The 22,399-nt window shown below is 36.3% G+C and overlaps 1 protein-coding gene across 1 annotated transcript; it reads right to left on the bottom strand.

Moving 5' to 3' along the window:
• Nucleotides 1–55: 55 nt before the first annotated feature.
• Nucleotides 56–7,205, bottom strand: LOC134845941 (uncharacterized). Its single transcript, XM_063863076.1, has 2 exons — nt 6,672–7,205; nt 56–1,067 (listed from the first exon to the last, which is right to left on the bottom strand). Exons 1-2 carry the CDS (start codon nt 7,046–7,048, stop codon nt 56–58), a joined length of 1,389 nt encoding a protein of 462 aa, XP_063719146.1. The 5' UTR covers nt 7,049–7,205.
• Nucleotides 7,206–22,399: the final 15,194 nt, after the last annotated feature.

The raw sequence follows: 22,399 nt of genomic DNA, 5'->3' as shown, positions 1-22,399 counted from the left end.
AAACCTACATGATAATGATTTCATAAAGTTACAGTTGAGATATTAAATTAAATTTCTATTTTTCTTCTGCCGTGCTAAGCGTAAGATATTTCAGTCTATCAAGGGTTCCGTTCAAAGTGAGAATCAAAGTCAGAGCCAGAACCACTAGAGCTAACATCGAGACGCAAAGCCATGTTCCATGGAAGCCAAGGGACTCCCAAAGGATCCCGCCGAAAATGAACGCTCCTAGGCCTCGACTCAGAGAGTAGACTGCGTTTATGAGTGACGAAACGAGAAGATCCACACTCTCGACAGATTCGATATCGAGAAACGCGAACCTTATGAATCTGTAAATGGGTGCGATGAGTGATGCGCAACTAAGCGGAAAGCAGAATAGAAGAACTGCCTGCATCCAAGCTGGCAGATGTAACCATAGGCCGACACATCCAGTAAGCAAAATAACACTTGATCCGACTATTATTTTGTAGTGGCCTTCGTCGTAAAGAGTGCCACAAACTAGAGAAGTGACAGTGTAAAGACCGGTAGTTCCGAGCCAGAGCGCGGAAACGGCAACTAGGGGGAAAGGTTTGTCAAAATAGGGCGAAATACTGACTTCAAAGCACCCTACTGCTATACATGGCACAGGTAAAATCAAGAGATAATATGGCATTTCAGTTTTGATCATAACTTTTTTCATCAGGGAAAATTTCCCGCCCTCGACTATGTTGTATTCTAAGAATTCATGAGCAGGTCCGTTTTCTAATTGTTGGGATTCCTGATAAAACACTAGAACAGTAGCTGCAATTATACTGAAGGTTCCTGTGAATAGAAAGGGATACAGATACTCATCACTGATTGCCAGGATTCCAGTTCCAAGAGCTGGACCAATCATGAATCCAGTTACTCCTGCACTGTTCACAACCGCAAAAGAAGTGCTGATACTGCCTTCTCCAAATCGACCAATCACAATTGAGAGTGCGGATATCCAGGCTACGGAGAAGCAGCCTCCTTCTAAGTGACGTAATATGATACACGTCGGGACTATACTTGCGGAGTCGAATGTTTCCATGACGAAACCAAAGCTGAAGCTAAAACAAAGATAAACCTAAAGTAATATAAATTTGTTTGATAATGGGCAAGATTGAGATAAAAAAAGAGCCGGAGGCTGTACCTGCATCACAGGCTATTCTGATGTTCCGATATCAGCAATTAATCACAGAATTTAAAAAAAAAACAGCGAATAAGAGGGAATAATACGTCTAAAAAATATAAGAAACGCTCTTCGTCTAAAACTAATTATTATTGGAAACCAAATCACGTCTGAAATGAAAAAGCATCAACATGATACTAAAATTAAAAATGAGCAACGAGGATAGCTGGTTGCTGTGTAAATCAGGGGCGGATCTAGAATTTTCTCGAGGGGGGGGGGCGGATTTTCAAAAATTTTTCAAAAATTTTGTAGACCTTTTTTTAGGTCGACCAATTTGATTTTTCGAGCTCTCCTCAAGCAATAAAAGGACCCTGTTTTGGTGTTTTGGCCAAATTTTGAAGAAAAAAAAACAGGCCAAAAAAGGCATTCTTAAGCACTTTTTGGAAAATTTTGACAAAAAAACAAGTATTTTCGGCGCGCGCTCCCACCTCAAAATTAATATATATATTAGCGCTGAAGGCATTAGTATATATGGAGGCCAGAATCGCAAGACCTGGGAAAGTTCCTACAATTTCCTACTATTGGGTTGCTATTTTCAAACTTGATGAAAAAAAACACTGAATTTAAACTGGAAAATCAAAAAAAAAACCTCACCAAATATGGATTTCTCAAAATAGTACAGAGGGGTCGGAAGGGGGTCAAATCCGCCCCTGGTGTAAATAGTATAGAGTGTTCTGAAGACAAAAACTTAAATTAAAATATAGTTAATCATAATTTAGAGAAAACAACAAAATTTGAAAAACGAAAAAGAAAACAAAAAAACTCACCCCTGTTTTTTGACAGCATCTTTTAGGTGAAACTTGAATCAAACCTGATATGTTTTTTTATATGATACCGCACTCACGGACAAAGGAGATTTGTATGTGTCTCATTATTCTACGTTGTGGAAACACAGAAACACATTCTAAATCATAGTTCATTACCACTGCTGGGCTTGTTTGGATTATTTGGACTTACCAGTTGCTGTGGAAATAGGATAAACAGTTCCCTAACCTAAAATCTAAATTTAAGTCTTATCTAAAAAAAAGTCTTAAAAATTTTCATAAAATAGCTATAAGCTTTAAACTGTGTTTTCTTGACCTTGAAAAAATGTTTGAAATTTTGTACAGGCCGATATTTTTTTCGATTGTATGTCTTAATGTTTTGGGTCTACTTGGAAAAAAGTAAAGATAGAATAGAAGATACCAACAATAGGTAGTAACAAAAACAGTTCAATTAAAAGTAAGTAAACTAAATAAAAAAGAATACATTTGTTTAGGCTCTTGAATTATGCTTCAGTATACTTGCCCGTACCCAGGGGATTTTCTGTGTAAGATCTGAAATTCTTCATTCTCAGATTTTGACAAGAATTGATAAATTTCAGATCTGAAACTTGGATCTGAAATGGAAAATTTCAGACCTGAAATAACCTTGAAAAACAAAGTTTCAGATCTGAAATCAGATCTGAGAAATCCTTTGTTAAATTATAATTTATGCATTTCGAGTAAAACATGAAGTTTTTATTTTTTGATGATTCTGCAATACATAAATATGTTTAGGTTAACTAGCGATCAGAAAATTTCCGAATTTTTTCACAAACAATTTTTTTTCGAACTAAATTTCTTGTTCAACTGTGTTAAAAAGTTTTCAAAAACTGTTAGAACACCTGTACTAATTTTGATTTTCAAGCGCTAATTGAAAGTTTCCAATGTTTATCTCATGCTTGGGGAAACATACTTCGGCATTGTCCAAGTTGACACTTTGCTGAGTACCTGCTAGTAGCTAGCAGAAGCTAAAAATAAATCAAAAATAGCAAAAATGGAGTCCGAATCATTGAGTTTTCAGATCTAAAATAGCCAAAAAAATTTAAATTTCAGATCTGAAATAGACTTTTCCAGATCTGAAATAACCAAGAAAAAGAAAATTTCAGACCTGAAATTAGATCTTAAATAACCAATCCTTAAAAAATCCAAGCGTTATTTAAACATTTTACAACCTGTTTCAGATCTGAAATTTAGATCTGGAAAAAATTATTTCAGATCTGTTTTAGAAAATTTACTGGGTACGGGTGCTTAGTTGCTGATTGTTGCCTATATGTTCCAATGCAATTCACATCCACAGTCATCGATTCAATCGTTTCAATATGATATGCACTTCAATTCTAACTGGCGTTATTTTTGATACAGCATTTTGAGCCAATTTGAAACAAAGCTAAACCTGTTTTCTGATACTTCAAGGTAAGAAAAAAAAAACAAATTGAGCGAGTTCAACCATCCTCTTGGTTTTATGGCATTAAAAGTCGCTTCATATATTCGAAACTTTTGGCAAAAAAGATCCCATTTTTTCCAAATTTGAATTTGCCGAAAAAATTCAAATTATACCATGTGAAAGAATATCCCAGTTATTGACGCTAAAAACATCTTGGGACAGTTTTTAGTGGCAACTTAAAACTACTAATTCCGTTCAGACATGCCCTCAAAATCATGGAGAAATGTTAGCATTAGCAAATAAATAACGATATTTAGTTCCTGTCACTCATAACAACAAACATAAAAAACAGAAAAACAATTGAATTCAAAAATAGGGAAAAATTATTGTTTAAATAAAAGATTCTTCATGGAAAGATTTTGTCTATAAGAAATCTTGTTGCCAAAATTGTTTGCAACTATATGCAAATTGGCGTATTATGATGCCAAATGTTTGCGTGGTTTAATATTGGTATTGCTTACTTACATATAAATACACAAGATATAAGATATCTGTTATCTGATCAAAAAATTCTAGAAAGAAATTCAAAAAACCTTAAAGATTTCGAAAAAAAAACGTTCTTTAAATTGAAAAAAAAATGATTATATTGTTTAAAAGTTTATTACTATTCAGTTTTTGAAAAAAAATGTTGTTGTCAAATATGTTTTATTGGCTAATATTATCTCAAATGCCAAAGCTCACAGCTTTTGTTCAGGTGTTCGCAAGATACCCGAACAAAAAACCACACTATTTGAAAAACTGTTTTCTACTTTTGGAGGAAACTTTTTGTCTAACGTACAAATTTTCTATTAATATCAATTTTGTAGTTTTCGCTCAGAACTTCTTATCAAATCATATATGAGGAACGTTAATCCAAAACAACCTGAAAAAATGTATGAGACAATTTGTTGCCAAATATACATTATGTACTATTACTATCGAGGTTCCACATTTTCGTTCAGGGCCTTTCACCAAACCATCAACAAAAAAACGACGCAGTTTGTAAGACGACTCGTTAATCATTGTCTTCTAATATGAACTAAATCTTTTTCTTACCAATCACTGAAATTGGTCAGAATAACAGAACGCTCCGGTACCGCGACAGCTCGCAACAAAAGACAACTTGTAATGAAAACAGTTCGCAAAGTTTAAGGAAAACGACAACTCACAAAGATTAAAAACAATTCAAAACCTAAAAATTTCGGTATAAGGTTGCCAGTGGGTTCCCTACGCATGCATCCCGGCTTCACGGTGATGAACGGCTCTAAATGTTGTAACAGGTTGGCTCGCAACACGTTGGTGAGACTGCGGAGGTGAGTAAATTGCGAGAGTACTTTTGTTGCGAGTTGCTGCATCACGAAACACGCCATGCTTTGTTATTTTAAAGTCGGAACAATAAAATAACTCCGAACTTCGAAACAGCAAAGTAACTTCAGTTTAATATTTATGGAAAGATTTTTCAGCCTTATATTTAAATAATGTTTCAGTTTCATTCATTTTTCAGTTTTATGTTCATGGAGATTTTCAGTTTTATATTTATGGAAAGCGAAAAAAATTCTTTATTTAGAAAAAATGCTGTCTTGTAGGACTGCAGTACACTATCGTTCAGTTTATTTTTGTTACTACCAATTTCGCATAAATGTCATGCTTAGAGCATTTTGCCTTAATGGCATAACAATAGCTGCTTAATTGCAATCTTAAATTTTTGATTAAATTGCAATGGGTTTAATGGATTTAATAGAACTGTGAGATATACTAGCGCTTGCAAGAAGAATTTTCTTCCAGCAAAAAGTTTTCTTCCGATAACTGAATGAGCGTGTTGGCTTTGAACCTGAAATCAGTAAATGAAGTCTTTAGGGTTAACCGAAGATATTGCATAGTTACCTCTCTCAGTCTTCATTTCATTGTCATTACGAGACCAAACTGTGCTCTGAATAGAAGCACAATTTTGTGTCTGGAGGTGGAGCAATAAGCAGAATGGTCCAAGTGAAGTGCAGAAAAACCGAAAATATTAACTTTTATGGGTTCATACGGGCTAATTGATAAAAACAATTATCAAAATTGTCTTTAATACCAAGAAATAAATTATGCATGAATTGAGTAATTTCATTAAGTTTTTTATTTCAATTTCTAAAATATCTTAATTAAATTACTCAAATAAGGCATAAATACTAGTTTCTTTGGTCACATTGACAATTGCTATTTTAAATTTACCGATTAGCTTATAAAAAGTTACTATTTTTCTGTTTTTCTGCTCTTGGACTCATTCTGCTCTTAGACCGTTCTTCTTATTGACTGGCCACCTTTGTGACTGTATGTTCTTGGATTCCAAAGAAAAATCTTTAACCATGTTAAAATTTGGTCGGAAGGATCGAAGAAAAAGAAAGAACAAAAAAAGAACAAAACGAGCGTCCTTGTTGTGGAATCCGATTACAATTCTCAAAATGCACAGTTTGGCCTCGTAATAGTGCTAAAATGCAAAAAAAAATGCAGTCAGGTCTTTGTTTCTCAGATTTACCTACCAGGATACTAATTTATTTTTACCGCTTCTTGTTATCGATAGGTGCAAGAAAAGAAATTTTGCTGAAGTATTAGCTTGCTTTCAAATAGAGCCTAGCAATTACCATTTGCTTTCAGAAAAAAACCAGATGTGCACGGACAGATTTGTTATCGCTAGAACTCATAGCGAGGAAAAACAGGGTCGCAACTTATGAGTTTTCTGGTGAAAAGTGTGTGAAAAAATACAAACGACTGACCGAAACAAAATTCACACGTTTTTCAGGCGCTGTTTTAAAAATGATTTATAAAAGTTTTCAGTTTGCGACCTTGAGTTCTGCATTTAAACACCGAAATTTATGGCAGTTTGTTATACTTTGTTGACTTGTATTTTCCGAATATTACGGTTAATTTGCATAAGAAATGAGCTGTTGTCAATCAGCCAGCTACCCGAAATCGATATACCTCGAAATCTACTTCGAAAGCCAGCTACCCGAAATCGATATACGAAGTACAATTAAGGTCCGCCGACTCGGACAAGAGCAGTCCCAGGATTTGAGAGCTGGGAACGTGTAAATTCCAGATGAAAAAAAACGGTTAAAATAACCAATAATTAATCAGTTTTTTAAATGTGAACCAAGTAATCAAAAATTGAGTTTCCTCAGACAACAGACTTCAATGAAATTATTTAAATAAAAGCCTTGTCTGAGCTGAGACAATAAATAGCCTAATTTTAAAAGTGCTGGCAAAACATGCGTACCTTATGAACCCAGACAAAAAAGTGGCAGCCATCAGAGTTCTGTAGAGATGTCCCTTCAGGTACTTGGCAAACAACGCACCAATAAGAAAGCTCGAAATCATGTTGCCAGAATCAAACGAGCCAATCACACAGCCGGTGTACGTTTTAGACCACTTCGCATGTACTTTTTCGGCGAAAACCGAAAACACTGGCGCGACTGACGAACAAGTGAAATTGTGCGATATTATAGCCAGTAAAATTGGAAATATGCCCCAATAAGGACTATTTCTAATCGCCGAACAAAAACCTTTTGCTCCACGTTTTGAGGCATAATCGTCTTTTTCTTTGCCCAAAACGGGCGTGTATTCATTTTCATTTTCGTAATAATGATTTTCCATTTTTTCAGTTTTTTGAAAAAAGGGCGTAAACTTTTCTAATTTTTGTGTTAGGCCAATTTGCTCTCACAAATTTTGGAAAGTGTTGTTATTATTTATTGAGGCGCCAAGTAAAAGTATGAATAAATAAAAACTATGAATTACAAGCTTTTTGTAAGATAATCGGGATTTTTTGAAAAAATAATGTACGAATGGAACAGAAGTTCTAAGCTGCAGCTGAACTGCACGCCATACCGGAAGTTTTAAAAGCTGATTTTTGAAAATTTGGTCAAATCATTTTTTTCTCATATAATAAACTGAGTTATTTATTCATCAATAAGCCATATAATTCGTAAGAAGTTTAATCAGCCCACATTTTAACATCAAAGTGCAATAAAAGAAAAAAATTGAAACTGCTTAATTTTTGGAATCCGTCTTTGGTAATGATTTTTTCCCATTTGGCAAAAAATAAAAACTGCTAAGGTTATTTGCAATCAATTAAATTTCAAATTGAGGATGCAATCAACGGCGAAAAAAGGGAAAGTAAATTATTGCAAGAAACACAGATTGATCTGTAATCAATTCGTCTGAAAGTAGTGATGCAATGAAACAAATGGCTTGATGAAAAGTGACATGTAAAATGGTTGTCAATTCATCAGGAAATGGATCGTTAATGATCATTTTCATAAACTAGAGCAATATTAGTATAATCATGATTGGGTATAAAATAAGAAGTAGCACGGCTGGAGTTTCCGATCTGAAAACCGATTTATGAGATTATTAATGGTTATTGAATATAGATAAAAGCTTCCCAGTAGAAATTGTACCACTTGCAATTCGAACATAGATTTTTATCATGATATATTTTTCTAGTTTTTTCGAAAATGTAGCTAAATTATTATATTTTCAGTTTAAAAAGGCCTCCTGCTATAATTTCAGGGATATAATCGGAGGTGTGAACAGTCGCTTAGATGTAAGCAAAACTAGGCAATTATGAGGCAGGATTAAAAGAAACAAACGCTTTGACTCCTGGGGTTAGAAAAGGTTAAATTTTTGGTGTGGAAAAGAATAAGCCGGGGGCAAGGCGTCGGAAACCAATTATGCAAGCCAGGAGCAGTTACCTTTTGTGAGTTAAAGAGTTAAGAAGGGCAGGGCAAAACAGTCACCCTTTAGTTGCCATATTATTGATGCAAACCATTTCAAAATTTTTGACTTGACGGGAAAAAGATAATCGTGCAAAAACTAGCTAATATTTTGACGCATGATCGACCTATCGTCAAAATGTTCAGAATTATCGAAAAATAAATTCGAATATTTACAAAAAGAAACATGATCTTTCAATTTTTTTTAGATAGAAATACTTTAAAAATTTTTATTTTTACATTAGTGTTGTTTACATTAGTGTTGTGATAAAAGGATCTAAAAAGAAGCCTAGCTTTTAGGTATATTCGACAGTCATAGTAAAATAAGCAAACTGGGAAGCAATTTTCGCCAAGAAAACTAGAAGATAAAAAAACCCATCAAACCAAACAATTCAATGTTTTTTCGAACTTTTGAAGTTTTTTATTCTCAAGATGGAGTGAACAAAAATTCGAAAAATCTTTTTACGTGAGCTAAGCTTAAGATTCGCAGTTTATTCTTGTGCATTATTCCTGCTCGCTCGCTTTACTCGCTGAAATTTGAAATAAACTCAAAACGTGTAGGCAAATTTTTCTCAACATTGAACCATTTTTTTGAAAAATTCTCATTAGTTTTCGACTGACGACTGAAAGGTTTTTTACGATGTTTTATGATTGTTCCATTCTGAAGATTTTTTATCAGATTAAGTATTTAAAGCAAAAAAGTAAAAAAAACACCAAAACATCCGAATACAAAGCTGCTCCTCATTTTCAATTGTCATGACAACAGGAAATGCCGAAAAAATCAGACAAAAATTTTTGTTGAAACTGGAAAAACCTAATCTTATTTTAACGTTTTCAAGTTGAGACACTTTTTTGTGCTTGGTTGAAAAAATAAATTCAATGATTCCTGTAACTTAATAAAAAAAAAACATTATTGGCTGAGGAGCAATTTTTTTTCGGAAATTTTATGGTCAATCAACTCCCGCCTGAAGCGGCCTGAATTTACTAGCTTGAAGTTAGACTGAAAAGCAAAACTTTCTCAAACCTATTTATATCATAATATGGAATATTTTAGAATCTTTGAAAATATGTTCGAATCAGCATTGAAAGCGTTTTCGTTTTAAGCAAACAATCTGATTTTATTTTTATAAAGTTGAGACAATTTTTTGCGCTTGGCTGAACAAATAACTTTCTAAGAATCCTAAAGCTTTAACAAAAACAAATTTTGACTGCAGATATCAATAAAAAATTAGATTTGTTCTAATAGTTTTTGTAATCTTTTTTGCTTTCGGAGTGTATACGTGAGCTCCTAAGACAGATTTTCCACAGCTACATTTTCAATAATTGAACATTAAAAATCTAATTGTAGCTTAATAGTGGCTTTTTTAAAATTGCTCGATTGTTTTATTCGCTCAAAAATTGAATAGAACTCAAAAAACTAAGACTAATTTTTATCTTAAATGCAAAACTTTTTGGAAATTTTTGAAGCTCACGACTGAAACGGCCTATCATAATATATAAAAAGGGCAAAACAACACATTATTGTTTTTTGTGATACTTGATTTTGTAATAGAAGCAAATCTAAAACAAGATCAAAGATAATGTTTCTTCCCTTTTTCATTGATCGGAACAATGAAAGAACAATATTATTGTAAACCTAGGACAGAGCAAACCAACCTTTTTTTCAAGTTTGCATTTTTATATTTTGGATATGAAGTTTTGAGATTCTTGTATCGAACCAACCGCACTCGTAGATTGAGACGCAACTGTGGCGTTTATTTTCATTCGGTTTTAGGTATTTCAAAAAGAAGTCTTTTTCAATTGTAATTCAGTTGTTAAAAAAATGTTGGATATATGCGCCAGAAAAGAAATGTTGATATGTGTTGGATATATTTGTTCTTCTAACTTTCGTAACGAAAGTAACAGAATATTTGTCCTCGGGGTGGGTTTTTTGTCATCAGACATATCAACTTTTTAACTAGCCATTTTTGACAGAATTTTTTAGATATCATTCGAAAGCAATTGTTGTCCGGAGATTGAAATTGAAAAGATATTTCTGTTGTGATCATTTTTCGTAATTTTATGGGGGTTTAAAGATTGCCATTTTGGCCAATTTAGGACAATTAACACGCAATATATTATAATTAACGCGCGATAAGGGGAGATTTAATCCGCTTTAGAAGTCGTTCCAAATTGGTTGAAAGAAGCTTATTTGCCGTAATTGATTTGATAAAAGGAGCAAAATTTATCCTTTTGTACTTTAATTGGCGTGTGGGGGGATGATTTTAGCATAAAATTTCAAATTTTAGAAGAAAAAAAAAAGATTTTAATTTTATTTTATTACATTTAGTTTTTTTTATGTTAGTACTGCTCCATAAATCTTAAAAATCAGTCGGAAAATTCAGGGCTTCGCCCTGATACGAGCAGTCTTGTTGTTCCGACTTTCGATACGAAAGTAACAGAATATTTGTGCTCGGGTTGGGTTTTTTTTCTTCAGACAAATTTCGACTTTTTAACTAGCCATTTTTGATGGAATTTTTTAATATCACTCGAAAAGTATTGTTGATCTGAGCTTAAATTTGAAAAGTTATTTCACCTGTGATCATTTTCGTAAAGTTAAGGGGGTTTAAAGATTTGCATTTTGGCCAATTTGGGACAATTAACGCGCGATATATTTCGCGCTATTAACGAGTAAGCGGAGAGTTAATCCGCCTTAGAAATCGTTCCAAATTGGTTGAAAGAAGCCTATTTGCCATAATTAATTTGCTACAATGAGCGAAACCTACATTTTGTTTTTTATATGGCGTGTGGGGGGATGATTTTCAAAAAAAAAATTCAAATTTCAAAAAAAAAAGTTTCTTTTTTTTTCTCACATTTAACTTTTTAATGTTATTACTGCCCCATAAACCTTAAAAGGCAGTCGGAATTTTCAGGGCTTCGCCCTGACACGAGTAGTCTTGTTTTATTTTAGAAAAATTTTGCTTCAATTTCTTTGCACATGTAATTCTAGTTTTAACAACCGGCTACACATCTAATAAGCTTCTAATGAACTTTGGAGCAATATGCCGCTATTGAAGCATAACAAACTCTGCAGTTGCTGAGCGGTAAGGAGACAATACGTTGAAAACGACTACTGGTCGATGACAACAACTGGTAGTATATAGAAAAGACGGCATTTCGAAACCAGACATTTTCAAGTATCGACGGCGCTTTTACAGCAATCCCCTGAATTTAAAGTTGGCATGAGAGGATTAGTTCGCGCGAATCAGTGCTTACCTCTCAATCTACTGTTACAACTTGTTGCTTGGTTTCTTACCTTTAAACAATTGAAATTTTTCGTCCATTATTATAATTATTGCTCGCTGAAAAAATGCAGGCTTAAATTATTGTCTTTATATCGAAAACATACATTTGACTTATTGTCTCTTTATCAAAAACATTAGACCAAGAATTTAGAATTGTTAAACTGGTCTTAATAGATTGCAGCTGTTCTCAAAAAGAAACAACTGAAAATCAAAACAAAAACACGTATGTTTTCTAGAAACTTTGCTAAATTTGCAGATTTTTGAATGTTTTAGAATGTAATAACAAAAAATCCGAAACTATTGTAGAAAACGTTTTCAAAAAATGATAAAAAAAATCATCGAGCAAAAACTTAAGAACTTGAGCACTTTTGTTCGAAAATTCAATAGCATTATAAAGCATTATAAATTAAATAAGACCGCAAGTATCAAGGCAAATACCTGAATAGTCTGGAGGTCCTTAAAAATAAGCAAGGTAATTTTATGTTTTTTAAAAATTGATAGTTTTAGAAAAAAAATTTAAAATTTGAATTTTATCTACGTTTTTGAAAGTCTCCTTTCGCGCGATGTAAACTGCAACTTAAACTCTACTACTTAATATCAAGTTGCGCCTTAGTTAGATCAATTCAAGTCAAAACTGTTTGAAAAAAAAACTAATCGAGCCAAATGTTTCCATTTACTTAATTTCAAAGTCGATTGGTTATACACTACGATTTACTTTCGGTTGAGCGTTCGTAACTACAAATGAAACAGCCATAAAATGCAAAATTTTAAATTTGTTCCGTCTTGTGATATTGCTATGGAATAAACAGGAAACAATAAAGTTGTCCCCGTTCTCCAATGTTGTTTCTTTGTTATTGATGTTTAACTTTGCCAGTCTCAATCTGTAGACCTCAAGTGCTGCCAAATTTAGCTCTGTTACATCGTCCTCACAACTAATCAACTTTACAGAGTGTGATACGGGGCTACCGTATCTCTTTGGTCCTGGTTCTTTGTTTGTCGACTGCTTCGTCTGACTGTCGTTGTATCCTCTTCTTTGTCCGACTCGTCCGCAAATACTGCCGGGCTATTTTCAACTGATTCCGCTTGTTGAGTCAGTAGTTTTTCTGCTTCGTTTTGTACCCCTCGGGTCAAAACCTGGCTTGTGATTTCTTCCCATTCTTTTGTTGTCAGTCATATTGTTATTCTGGAATGTGTCCAGAAATTCATTTTCACTAGTTTGCCGTGTGATCCTTTAACTCACTGGAGCTTCTTTCGGTGCAGACGACTCTATGTAGACGGCTTCATTGCTCGTATCCCGCTTCTTAGATTTTTTTTTGCTGTTTAACAGTTTTCGTTGTACGTGGCTCTTGCGTCTTGGTTTTTCCAGATCTTGCTTTTTGGACTAGTGGTTCTGCCCTATTTGGCTTAACCCTTTTTCCTCCTAGATTTAGGCCCCCGCCCGTCTTTGTTTCTTTCGACGTAACTACGTTTGGCGAGTTTTGAAACTTGTCCATTAGTCGATTGTCTTCTATTTCCTGATCGGTTGGCCCCTGGTCTTTCGCATCATGTTCTTCAGCCGACTCACTGTCTACGTCTTCATGATGTGATACTGTCTTCTGTTGTTTGCTCCTAGGTTCTTCCCCCGTTGGGCTCCTCTTTTTCTCCGAGCTCTGTGCTTTGGGCTGTGTATGCAGTTTTGATCTCGCTATATCGCTCTTTCGATATACTGCACCAGCAACCGTTTTGATTGTTGACGGTGTCTCTGCCACTATTTTGCCTTTCAGCGGTATTGTTAGGGCCTTTCCACTCTTTCTTTGCTCATGCTTATGGAGGAAGCTTCCTGACCAGCTATCATCCGATGTAGTCTGCTTGTCTTCGATAAATACTTTTTTCCATGAGTATAGGAGTTCCTTTCTCAGTTCGGGATTTATCGTGCTCGCTTCATCTACAATTCGTCGTAGTTCGCTATCTGCGGTGTGACCATACAAGTCTCAGTTTCTGAGCTGTAGTCCGGTTCATCAATGCTGTCCATCGTTAAATCCACCTCAACGATTTGTCCAATCTCAGTTTCATCTCCTGATTGGGTTTGTCCCGGTGGTTTCGGGCTTTGCATCCGAATTGGCTTCTAATTCCATCGTTAATCGGGGTTTCTCATTCTTTTCCGATCCTATTAGTTCCCAAAATGAAACTAACATTGGTTGGGCTGTTGTAGCAGTTGATGTTGACTGACCACTATTTCCCGTGTCTGTTCTGATTTTTCTGTTCATCATGTTCCAATTCGATTGTGGTATTTGTTCAAAGTCCGAATTCTCTGATTCTGATTTGTTTGGGGTCCTTTGCATCATTCTGGTTCTTTGGAACGTCGATTCTGTTATTTCCTCCCTAAATGTGTCTGTGTTATTCCGATCCTGAATTCTGACTATCTTTTTTTTCTTTTCCTCTCTTTGCTGTTTCGCCTGAATGCATATTTTCTGATTTGCGATTTGATAACTTTCCAATTTTTCTAACTGATTCGACCGACTGTATTTGCTGACGATTTTGAGATAAATTGATTTTTGAGTTTTCAAACTTTTCTCGTTGAAACGAACGTGAATCTGCATTTCTTTCGTTCCGGTCGTGCTTTGTCCGTTTTGAACCGTTTTGGTTGCCATAGCAACGGGTAGATGACGTGTTGTGATTTGATACATTTTGATCAATTCTAGAATATTCTGGAACGTTTTCGTTCCGGTCGAGCCTATCGTGATCACTCAGTTGACTGTTTAAACAGTCGAGAGCTTTATGAAAACTTTCAATCGATGTGACTACAAACTTTTCATCCAATACTGACTCCGGACATGGTTCACCCTTCGGGTTTCTAGATAGGTAATCTACTATACCCATCTCTTTCCCTGGTAAATGAATAACCTTAAATTGATAGGGTAGTAATCTGTCTACCCATCTAGTCAGCTTAGATTGGTAGGTTTTGTTTGACTTATTTTCATCCAAGGCAGAAACCAGTGCTTTATGATCTGTGGCTATCACGAATTCTTTTCCAAACAAATATTGTTTAAATCGGTCAACAGACCATACTACTGCTAGCAGTTCTAATTCATTTGTGGAGTATTTTTTTTCTTGTGTGTTTAAAAATCTGGAAGCGAATGCAATCGGTATCCACTCCCCCTCCCAGTTTTGGTTGTTCCAACGATGCCCCCAGCCCACTATGGCTGGCGTCACATTTTACCCTAGTAAGTAACTTAGGGTCGTAATAATGAATTTTTGTTATATTCGCAACCGCTGCTTTTATCCATTCGAATATCTCCGAATGTTCTTCTTTCCATTCAAATTTTTACACTTGAATTTCACATTTTTTAGTTGAATTTTCACATTTTTGAGTTTTTTTTTTTCATTTTCGTCTCGTAGCAGAAGTCTCAACTTTTCAGTTAAAGTAGCTGCGTTTGGAATGAATTTGGCCAGATGATTTATACTACCCAGAAATGATCTGAGTTGTTTCAGTGAAGTTGGCGGACTAAGCTTCAAAATTGCTTCCGTTTTTGTTATCTTTGGAGAAATACCCTCCAACGATAACTTATGTCCCAACCAATTCACCTCCTGTTGAAAGAATTCACATTTCGACAGTTTTAGTGCTAAGTTTTCTTTTTCTAACTTTTCCAGCACATTCATGATCAATTTTTCATGTTCTTGTTCACTTCCTTTAGACACAATGAGTATGTCGTCACGAAAACAGAATGTATTTTCCGCATGGTTCAATGTTCTGTCCATAGCTTTTTGAAACTCCGCTGGCATATCTGCCAGACCGTAAAATCCGGTCAAAAATCTGTATGTTCCAGTAGCTTGCCCACCTATGATGTTAAAACTGCATTGTTTAGCTGTCTCTGCAGTCAGCTTAAGTTGACTGTAGGCATACTTCAAATCTAGTACTGAGAAATACAGTGTACCGCTTTCATTTGCTGTGATTATTTGGCTGACCCCATCCAATAATTCATCCACATTCGGCATTTGATATTTATTTTTGAACAAGTGTTTATTTATGGGTTTGGCATCTAAAGCCAATTTTATGGAGTCATCTTTTTTTACTGTTATTACAATAGGTGCTATAAAACAATCACTAGTACATTTGTCTAGACGTTTTATATGCCCCTCTTTTAACAGTTTTTCCATTTCCTCATACACGTTCCGTTCCCTTGTATGTGTATTGGGATGCGTCTCCCTTTTTCTTGTAATGGATAAAGTGGGTATTTGAACTTTGTGCTGACAACGTGATTTTTCGAACACCCTTGACGATCAAAAGGTTTTTAAATTTACTATAGAATTTGTTTTTCCAACCTTCTGACTGTTCGCACAGTAACACGTCAAACCTCGTCTTTTCTTTCGGTGCCAACTTCTGTTTTGTGTGCATCCCGACTTTGCTCTGTAAGTCCAGCCCCAGAATACATCGCGTGCGTCGTTCTGTGATTGAGAACGATGCTCCAACCACCTCCCACCCTGCTGAACGGATGGTCGTGGTGATTGCACCCAATATATTAATCGGAAGTTTGTTATAGTCTACAAATTTTGTAGTCAAGTTGAGATTTTCCCGTGGAATGAACCTCGTATTTTTTGAATACTCCAGAATTTGCTTTGCAGTCGCCCAGTTCAAAAATGATACAGGACTGCCCGTATCAATAGTCATGTTTATGATTTGATAATCTATTCTAACCAAAACTTTTAATGACCTTATTTGTTTCGATCGGGTATTTCTGCGAATATCAACCTTCTGTATGTCCCTGCTACTCTTCTTGATATCTCGGTTTCTATTTGATTGCTGTTTTATATACTCATCTATTTCTTCCATCGAAGACAATTCTGATTCAATAGCCACAATTTCGAACTCCTCACACGAGTCAAATGACTGAATTAAATTGCACTCTTCATCTGTGCTGGATGATTTTTCCGCAATCTCATTTACTTGCTGTGACTTACTCATTTTTACAAAGTGATTTGGTTTAGAACAATTTTTATATGTTTTGCCCATTGCCGGACATTTCTACAAATGTCCTTCCCCAAATAGTCGACCACATCGAGTACACGTTTTCGTGTCTGTTAAGTTTTTCCCCTCTTTTCTGTCTGATGATTTCTTCTTGTACATGTTGTTCGGTTGTCTCCTTCCGTAAGCATTTTTATTTCCAATACTCATAATTGGTTCTTGTTTTATCTTCATTGTTCCATTTACCTGAGCTGTACTTGCAGTCGTTGCATTAGTTTTCTGAAATGCCTGAGTTGTCTGTTTACTTTGTTCAAATTTCAACGCCCTTTTCAATACTTCCTCTGGTGAAAATGTTTCAAACGTTAGTGTACCACCTTGTAATACCACCTTTTTCATTTTCTTCGATATGAATAGGTCACGCACTAGTTCGTCCTCCAGTGTCCCTAATTCTGCTCTGGCTGCTTGAGCAGTGAATGCGGCATGAAATGCCTCGTGTGATTCCCCTGTTTCCTGTGAACGATTAAACACCTTGTAGCGTTCATACGTAACACTCTGTGATTTATCAAATGAAGTCTTAGCCAACGCTACCATCTGCCTGAATTCTAACTTTGAAACTTCTTTATGCGGGTTCTTATGTACAAATTTCTTCTTTCCTTCCGTCCCCAACGCCAGGAATAATCTAGAGGCTACTCTTTTCTGTACCTCGTTGTATTATACGTTGTGTCCAACCTTCGGTCCTCTAGTTTTTCTTTCTTCATTTTCCAGAAGGATCTTATCCCGGGCTAGTTGGTCTCGAGCTTCCCTTTCTGTAATCGCCTGAGCGTTTTCATGTTCTCGTGGAATTTCTGGTCTTGCTAACGGTTCCAATAGACTTTCTTCCGGTTCTTCTAACAATAGTTCTGGATTCACGCTCTTCTTTACTGTAACTGCCAAAAGAAATTGGTCTAGCCATATCTTGAAATTCCAAGGAGGGTCGGAATTCGCGGTCGTCCAAAATACAGGGATCCCCATATCTGTTCTATTGTCCTGGGACAGAAATCCTGCTGACTGCGCCATGTGATATTGCTATGCTACGAGTAGGTAATAGCAAAAGAGAATAATTGAAAACATTTAATTCTGTCTTTTGGATTTGCTTAGTTTTGTTAGAGATCACGTTCATGTGTCTTCTACGATCGCAACCGTCCAAATGACTGTTACTTTTCGCCTTGAATAATACTAACAATACATAACAGAATATTAATAACACTTTATCCAAGGTTACCGTGACAACAGTACTACACGGTACCACAGTCCCCTGAGGACAAAAATTTTTTTTAAAATACCTTATAAAATTATATAAATGGTATATAAGTCTCAGTTTACTAAATTGTTTTCATTTTAGCTTAGTTTTCCTTGTTTGTTTTCTTCATCACTTCCGCTTTGTTTCTTGCAGCGTTCCACGATCCCGACTCATCCAACAGCGTAGCTCCGAATTTCCTTTTGAACAAATTTCTCTCTAGTAAGTCAAACGTGTTGTTCTCCAATGTTGTTTCTTTGTTATTGATGTTTAACTTTTCCAGTCTCAATCTGTAGGCCTCAAGTGCTGCCAAATTTAGCTCTGTTACATCGTCCTCACAACTAATCAACTTTACAGAGTGTGATACGGGGCTGCCGTATCTCTTTGGTCCCTGGTTCTTTGTTTGTCGACTGCTTCGTCTGACTGTCGTTGTATCCTCTTATTTGTCCGACTCATCCGCAAAAACAGCCGGGCTATTTTCAACTGATTCCGCTGGTTGAGTCAGTAGTTTTTCTGCTGCGTTTTGTACCCCTCGGGTCAAAACCTGGTTTGTGATTTCTTCCCATTCTTTTGTTGTCAGTCATATTGTTATTCTGGAATGTGTCCAGAATTCCTTTTTCACTAGTTTGCCGTGTGATCCTTTTACTCATTGGAGCTTCTTTGGTTGCAGACGACTCTATGTAGACGGCTTTATTGCTCGTATCCCGCTTCTTAGATTTTTTTGCTGTTTTAACAGTTTTCGTTGTACGTGGCTCTTGCGTCTTGGTTTTTCCAGATCTTGCTTTTTGGACTAGTGGTTCTGCCCTATTTGGCTTAACCCTTTTTCCTCCTAGATTTAGGCCCCCGCCCGTCTTTGTTTCTTTCGACGTAACTACGTTTGGCGAGTTTTGAAACTTGTCCATTAGTCGATTGTCTTCTATTTCCTGATCGGTTGGCCCCTGGTCTTTCGCATCATGTTCTTCAGCCGACTCACTGTCTACGTCTTCATGATGTGATTCTGTCTTCTGTTGTTTGCTCCTAGGTTCTTTCCCCGTTGGGCTCCTCTTTTTCTCCGAGCTCTGTGCTTTGGGCTGTGTATGCAGTTTTGATCTCGCTATATCGCTCTTTCGATATACTGCACCAGCAGCCGTTTTGATTGTTGACGGTGGGTGTCTCTGCCACTATTTTGCCTTTCAGCGGTATTGTTAGGGCCTTTCCACTCTTTCTTTGCTCATGTTTTCGGAGGAAGCTGATTCCGATGTAGTCTGCTTGTCTTCGATAAATCCTTTTTTCCATGAGTATAGGAGTTCCTTTCTCAGTTCGGGATTTATCGTGCTCGTTTCATCTACAATTCGTCGTAGTTCGCTATCTGAGATATCCCGTCTGGTGACATTCCATCTGCATTGGCCTCTAGTAGCTGCTTTAGTTCCTTTGCCCTAGCTCTTTCTTTGGCCGCCGCAGTGTTGCGTAGAAACAGTGGGCTGACGTCCCGGCTATTCTGTCCTTTTTCGTATAATTTTTACATTGTCCCTGGATTGATCGATGCGTCTCTTCAACTGCGATGCTGTTAACGCCAATCTCTCCAAATGTTCTTTATCTAAACGATTAGATTTCTTTCAGAATTTTATCCCTTACAATTTTAAACTCAGTTTTTGGTAATCGACTTAAGTGCGCTTCAAACGGGGACAATTTTATTGTTTTCTGTTTATTCCATCTTAGGTCCCTAATTATTGTGCTCAAGCACAATTTAATAGATTGTACTTTTTCTTCGAGTAGCATTACTCCCAGCCTTCGTTTAATAGTTTGTATCGTTCGTTCGACTAGTCCACATCCTCGATGATCACCGACTGGACAGAATTTTTGAATAATAAAATTTTCAGTGCAAAATTTTTTCATTGATTTTCTTTTAAACCCAGAAAACTGATCCGTTTTAATCGATTCTGGTATTCCATGTGTGTCAATGTAGGTACGTAGAAGTTTTATTGTTGATTTTCCCCCTGTAGATTTCGTAACTTTGACTGACGGAAATTTTGAGTATCTATCAATAGCAACTAACAAATATATCTTCTTTCCCTTATGGTCTTCAAGTGGACCCGCATAGTCTAATTGTAATTTTTGACCAGGCTGTGTCAACAGTGGAAGTGGTTTGGCCGAATTTTTTGGGATTATAGATTTAGCATTCTTACCATAACGAATGCAACTTCTACACTCTTCGGCCATATTGACTATGTCTTTGTGCATGTGTGTGCATGTCCACCATAAGTAATTGGAAACCTCCAACATCGCTTCTTGGCCAGGATTTCCTTGATGAAGTCATCGAAGCACCGCTTGTCTCAGCTTCGCTGGTACGGCTAAACGATTGTCCACCAATAGGCAGTCATCTACTACGGACATCTGGTGCCACAGAGGATTGGTGTATGGACCCATTAGCTCGAAGCCGTGTCTATCGTTCCGTTCCACCACTCGCCTGAGCCGATCCATCCAAGTATCCTCTGATACTAGTTCCGCCAGTAGACTTTTGTCGAATAATTTTTTGAGTGACAGTGGGCCATTTGTTTCCTTTAACTGCTCCGACAGTTGGTAATTGCTTTTCCGCAAATTATGTCCACCTCTCGTTTTCTGTTGCGGTGTGACCATACAAGTCTCAGTTCCTGAACTGTAGTCCGGTTCATCAATGCTGTCCATCGTTAAATCCACCTCAACGATTTGTCCAACAATCTCAGTTTCATCTCCTGATTGGGTTTGTCCCGGTGGTTTCGGGCTTTGCATCGCCGAAATGGCTTCTAATTCCATCGTTGATCGGGGTTTCTCATTCTTTTACGATCCTATTAGTTAACGAAATGAAACTAACATTGGTTGGGCTGTTGTAGCATTGATGTTGACTGACCACTATTTCCCGTGTCTGTTCTGATTTGTCTGTTCATCATGTTCCAATTCGCTTGTGGTATTTGTTCAAAGTCCAAATTTTTTGATTCTGATTTGTTTGGGGTCCTTTGTATCATTCTGGTTCTTTGGAACGTCGTTTCTGTTATTTCCTCCCTTAATGTGTCTGTGTTTTTCCGATCCTGAATTCTGACCATCTTTTTTTCTTTTCCTCTCTTTGCTGTTTCGCCTGAAAGCATATTTTCTGATTCGCGATTTGATAACTTTCCAATTTTTCTAACTGATTCGACCGACTGTATTTGCTGACGATTTTGAGATAAACTGATTTTTGAGTTTTCAAACTTTTCTCGTTGAAACGAACGTGAATCTGCATTTCTTTCGTTCCGGTCGTGCTTTGTCCGTTTTGAACCGTTTTGGTTGCCATAGCAACGGGTAGATGACGTGTTGTGATTTGATACATTTTGATCAATTCTAGAATATTCTGGAACGTTTTTGTTCCGGTCGAGCCTATCGTGATCACTCAGTTGACTGTTTAAACAGTCGAGAGCTTTATGAAAACTTTCAATCGATGTGACTACAAACTTTTCATCCAATACTGACTCCGGACATGGTTCACCCTTCGAGTTTCTAGATAGGTAATCTACTATACCCATCTCTTTGGCTGGTAAATGAATAACCTTAAATTGATAGGGTAGTAATCTGTCTACCCATCTAGTCAGCTTAGATTGGTAGGTTTTGTTTGACTTATTTTCATCCAAGGCAGAAACCAGTGCTTTATGATCTGTGGCTATCACGAATTCTTTTCCAAACAAATATTGTTTAAATCGGTCAACAGACCATACTACTGCTAGCAGTTCTAATTCATTTGTGGAGTATTTTTTTTCTTGTGTGTTTAAAAATCTGGAAGCGAATGCAATCGGTATCCACTCCCCCTCCCAGTTTTGGTTGTTCCAACGATGCCCCCAGCCCACTATGGCTGGCGTCACATTTTACCCTAGTAAGTAACTTAGGGTCGTAATAATGAATTTTTGTTATATTCGCAACCGCTGCTTTTATCCATTCGAATATCTCCGAATGTTCTTCTTTCCATTCAAATTTTTACACTTGAATTTCACATTTTTTAGTTGAATTTTCACATTTTTGAGTTTTTTTTTTCATTTTCGTCTCGTAGCAGAAGTCTCAACTTTTCAGTTAAAGTAGCTGCGTTTGGAATGAATTTGGCCAGATGATTTATACTACCCAGAAATGATCTGAGTTGTTTCAGTGAAGTTGGCGGACTAAGCTTCAAAATTGCTTCCGTTTTTGTTATCTTTGGAGAAATACCCTCCAACGATAACTTATGTCCCAACCAATTCACCTCCTGTTGAAAGAATTCACATTTCGACAGTTTTAGTGCTAAGTTTTCTTTTTCTAACTTTTCCAGCACATTCATGATCAATTTTTCATGTTCTTGTTCACTTCCTTTAGACACAATGAGTATGTCGTCACGAAAACAGAATGTATTTTCCGCATGGTTCAATGTTCTGTCCATAGCTTTTTGAAACTCCGCTGGCATATCTGCCAGACCGTAAAATCCGGTCAAAAATCTGTATGTTCCAGTAGCTTGCCCACCTATGATGTTAAAACTGCATTGTTTAGCTGTCTCTGCAGTCAGCTTAAGTTGACTGTAGGCATACTTCAAATCTAGTACTGAGAAATACAGTGTACCGCTTTCATTTGCTGTGATTATTTGGCTGACCCCATCCAATAATTCATCCACATTCGGCATTTGATATTTATTTTTGAACAAGTGTTTATTTATGGGTTTGGCATCTAAAGCCAATTTTATGGAGTCATCTTTTTTTACTGTTATTACAATAGGTGCTATAA

The sequence above is a fragment of the Symsagittifera roscoffensis genome, chromosome 5, assembly GCF_963678635.1.
Source record: "Symsagittifera roscoffensis chromosome 5, txSymRosc1.1, whole genome shotgun sequence".
In the NCBI taxonomy this organism is placed as follows: Eukaryota; Metazoa; Xenacoelomorpha; order Acoela; family Convolutidae; genus Symsagittifera; species Symsagittifera roscoffensis.
Note: the sequence above shows the minus strand (reverse complement) of the source record. Positions and strands in the feature narration are given on the sequence as shown.

Excerpts from the sequence above, each read along its gene's own strand:
- LOC134845941 (XM_063863076.1), bottom strand. The coding sequence starts at position 7,048 with ATGGAAAATCATTATTACGAAAATGAAAATGAATACACGCCCGTTTTG. Across the intron at positions 1,068-6,671 it reads TTTTTGTCTGGGTTCATAAG|CTTCAGCTTTGGTTTCGTCA; the intron begins GTACGCATGTTT and ends TCTTTGTTTTAG.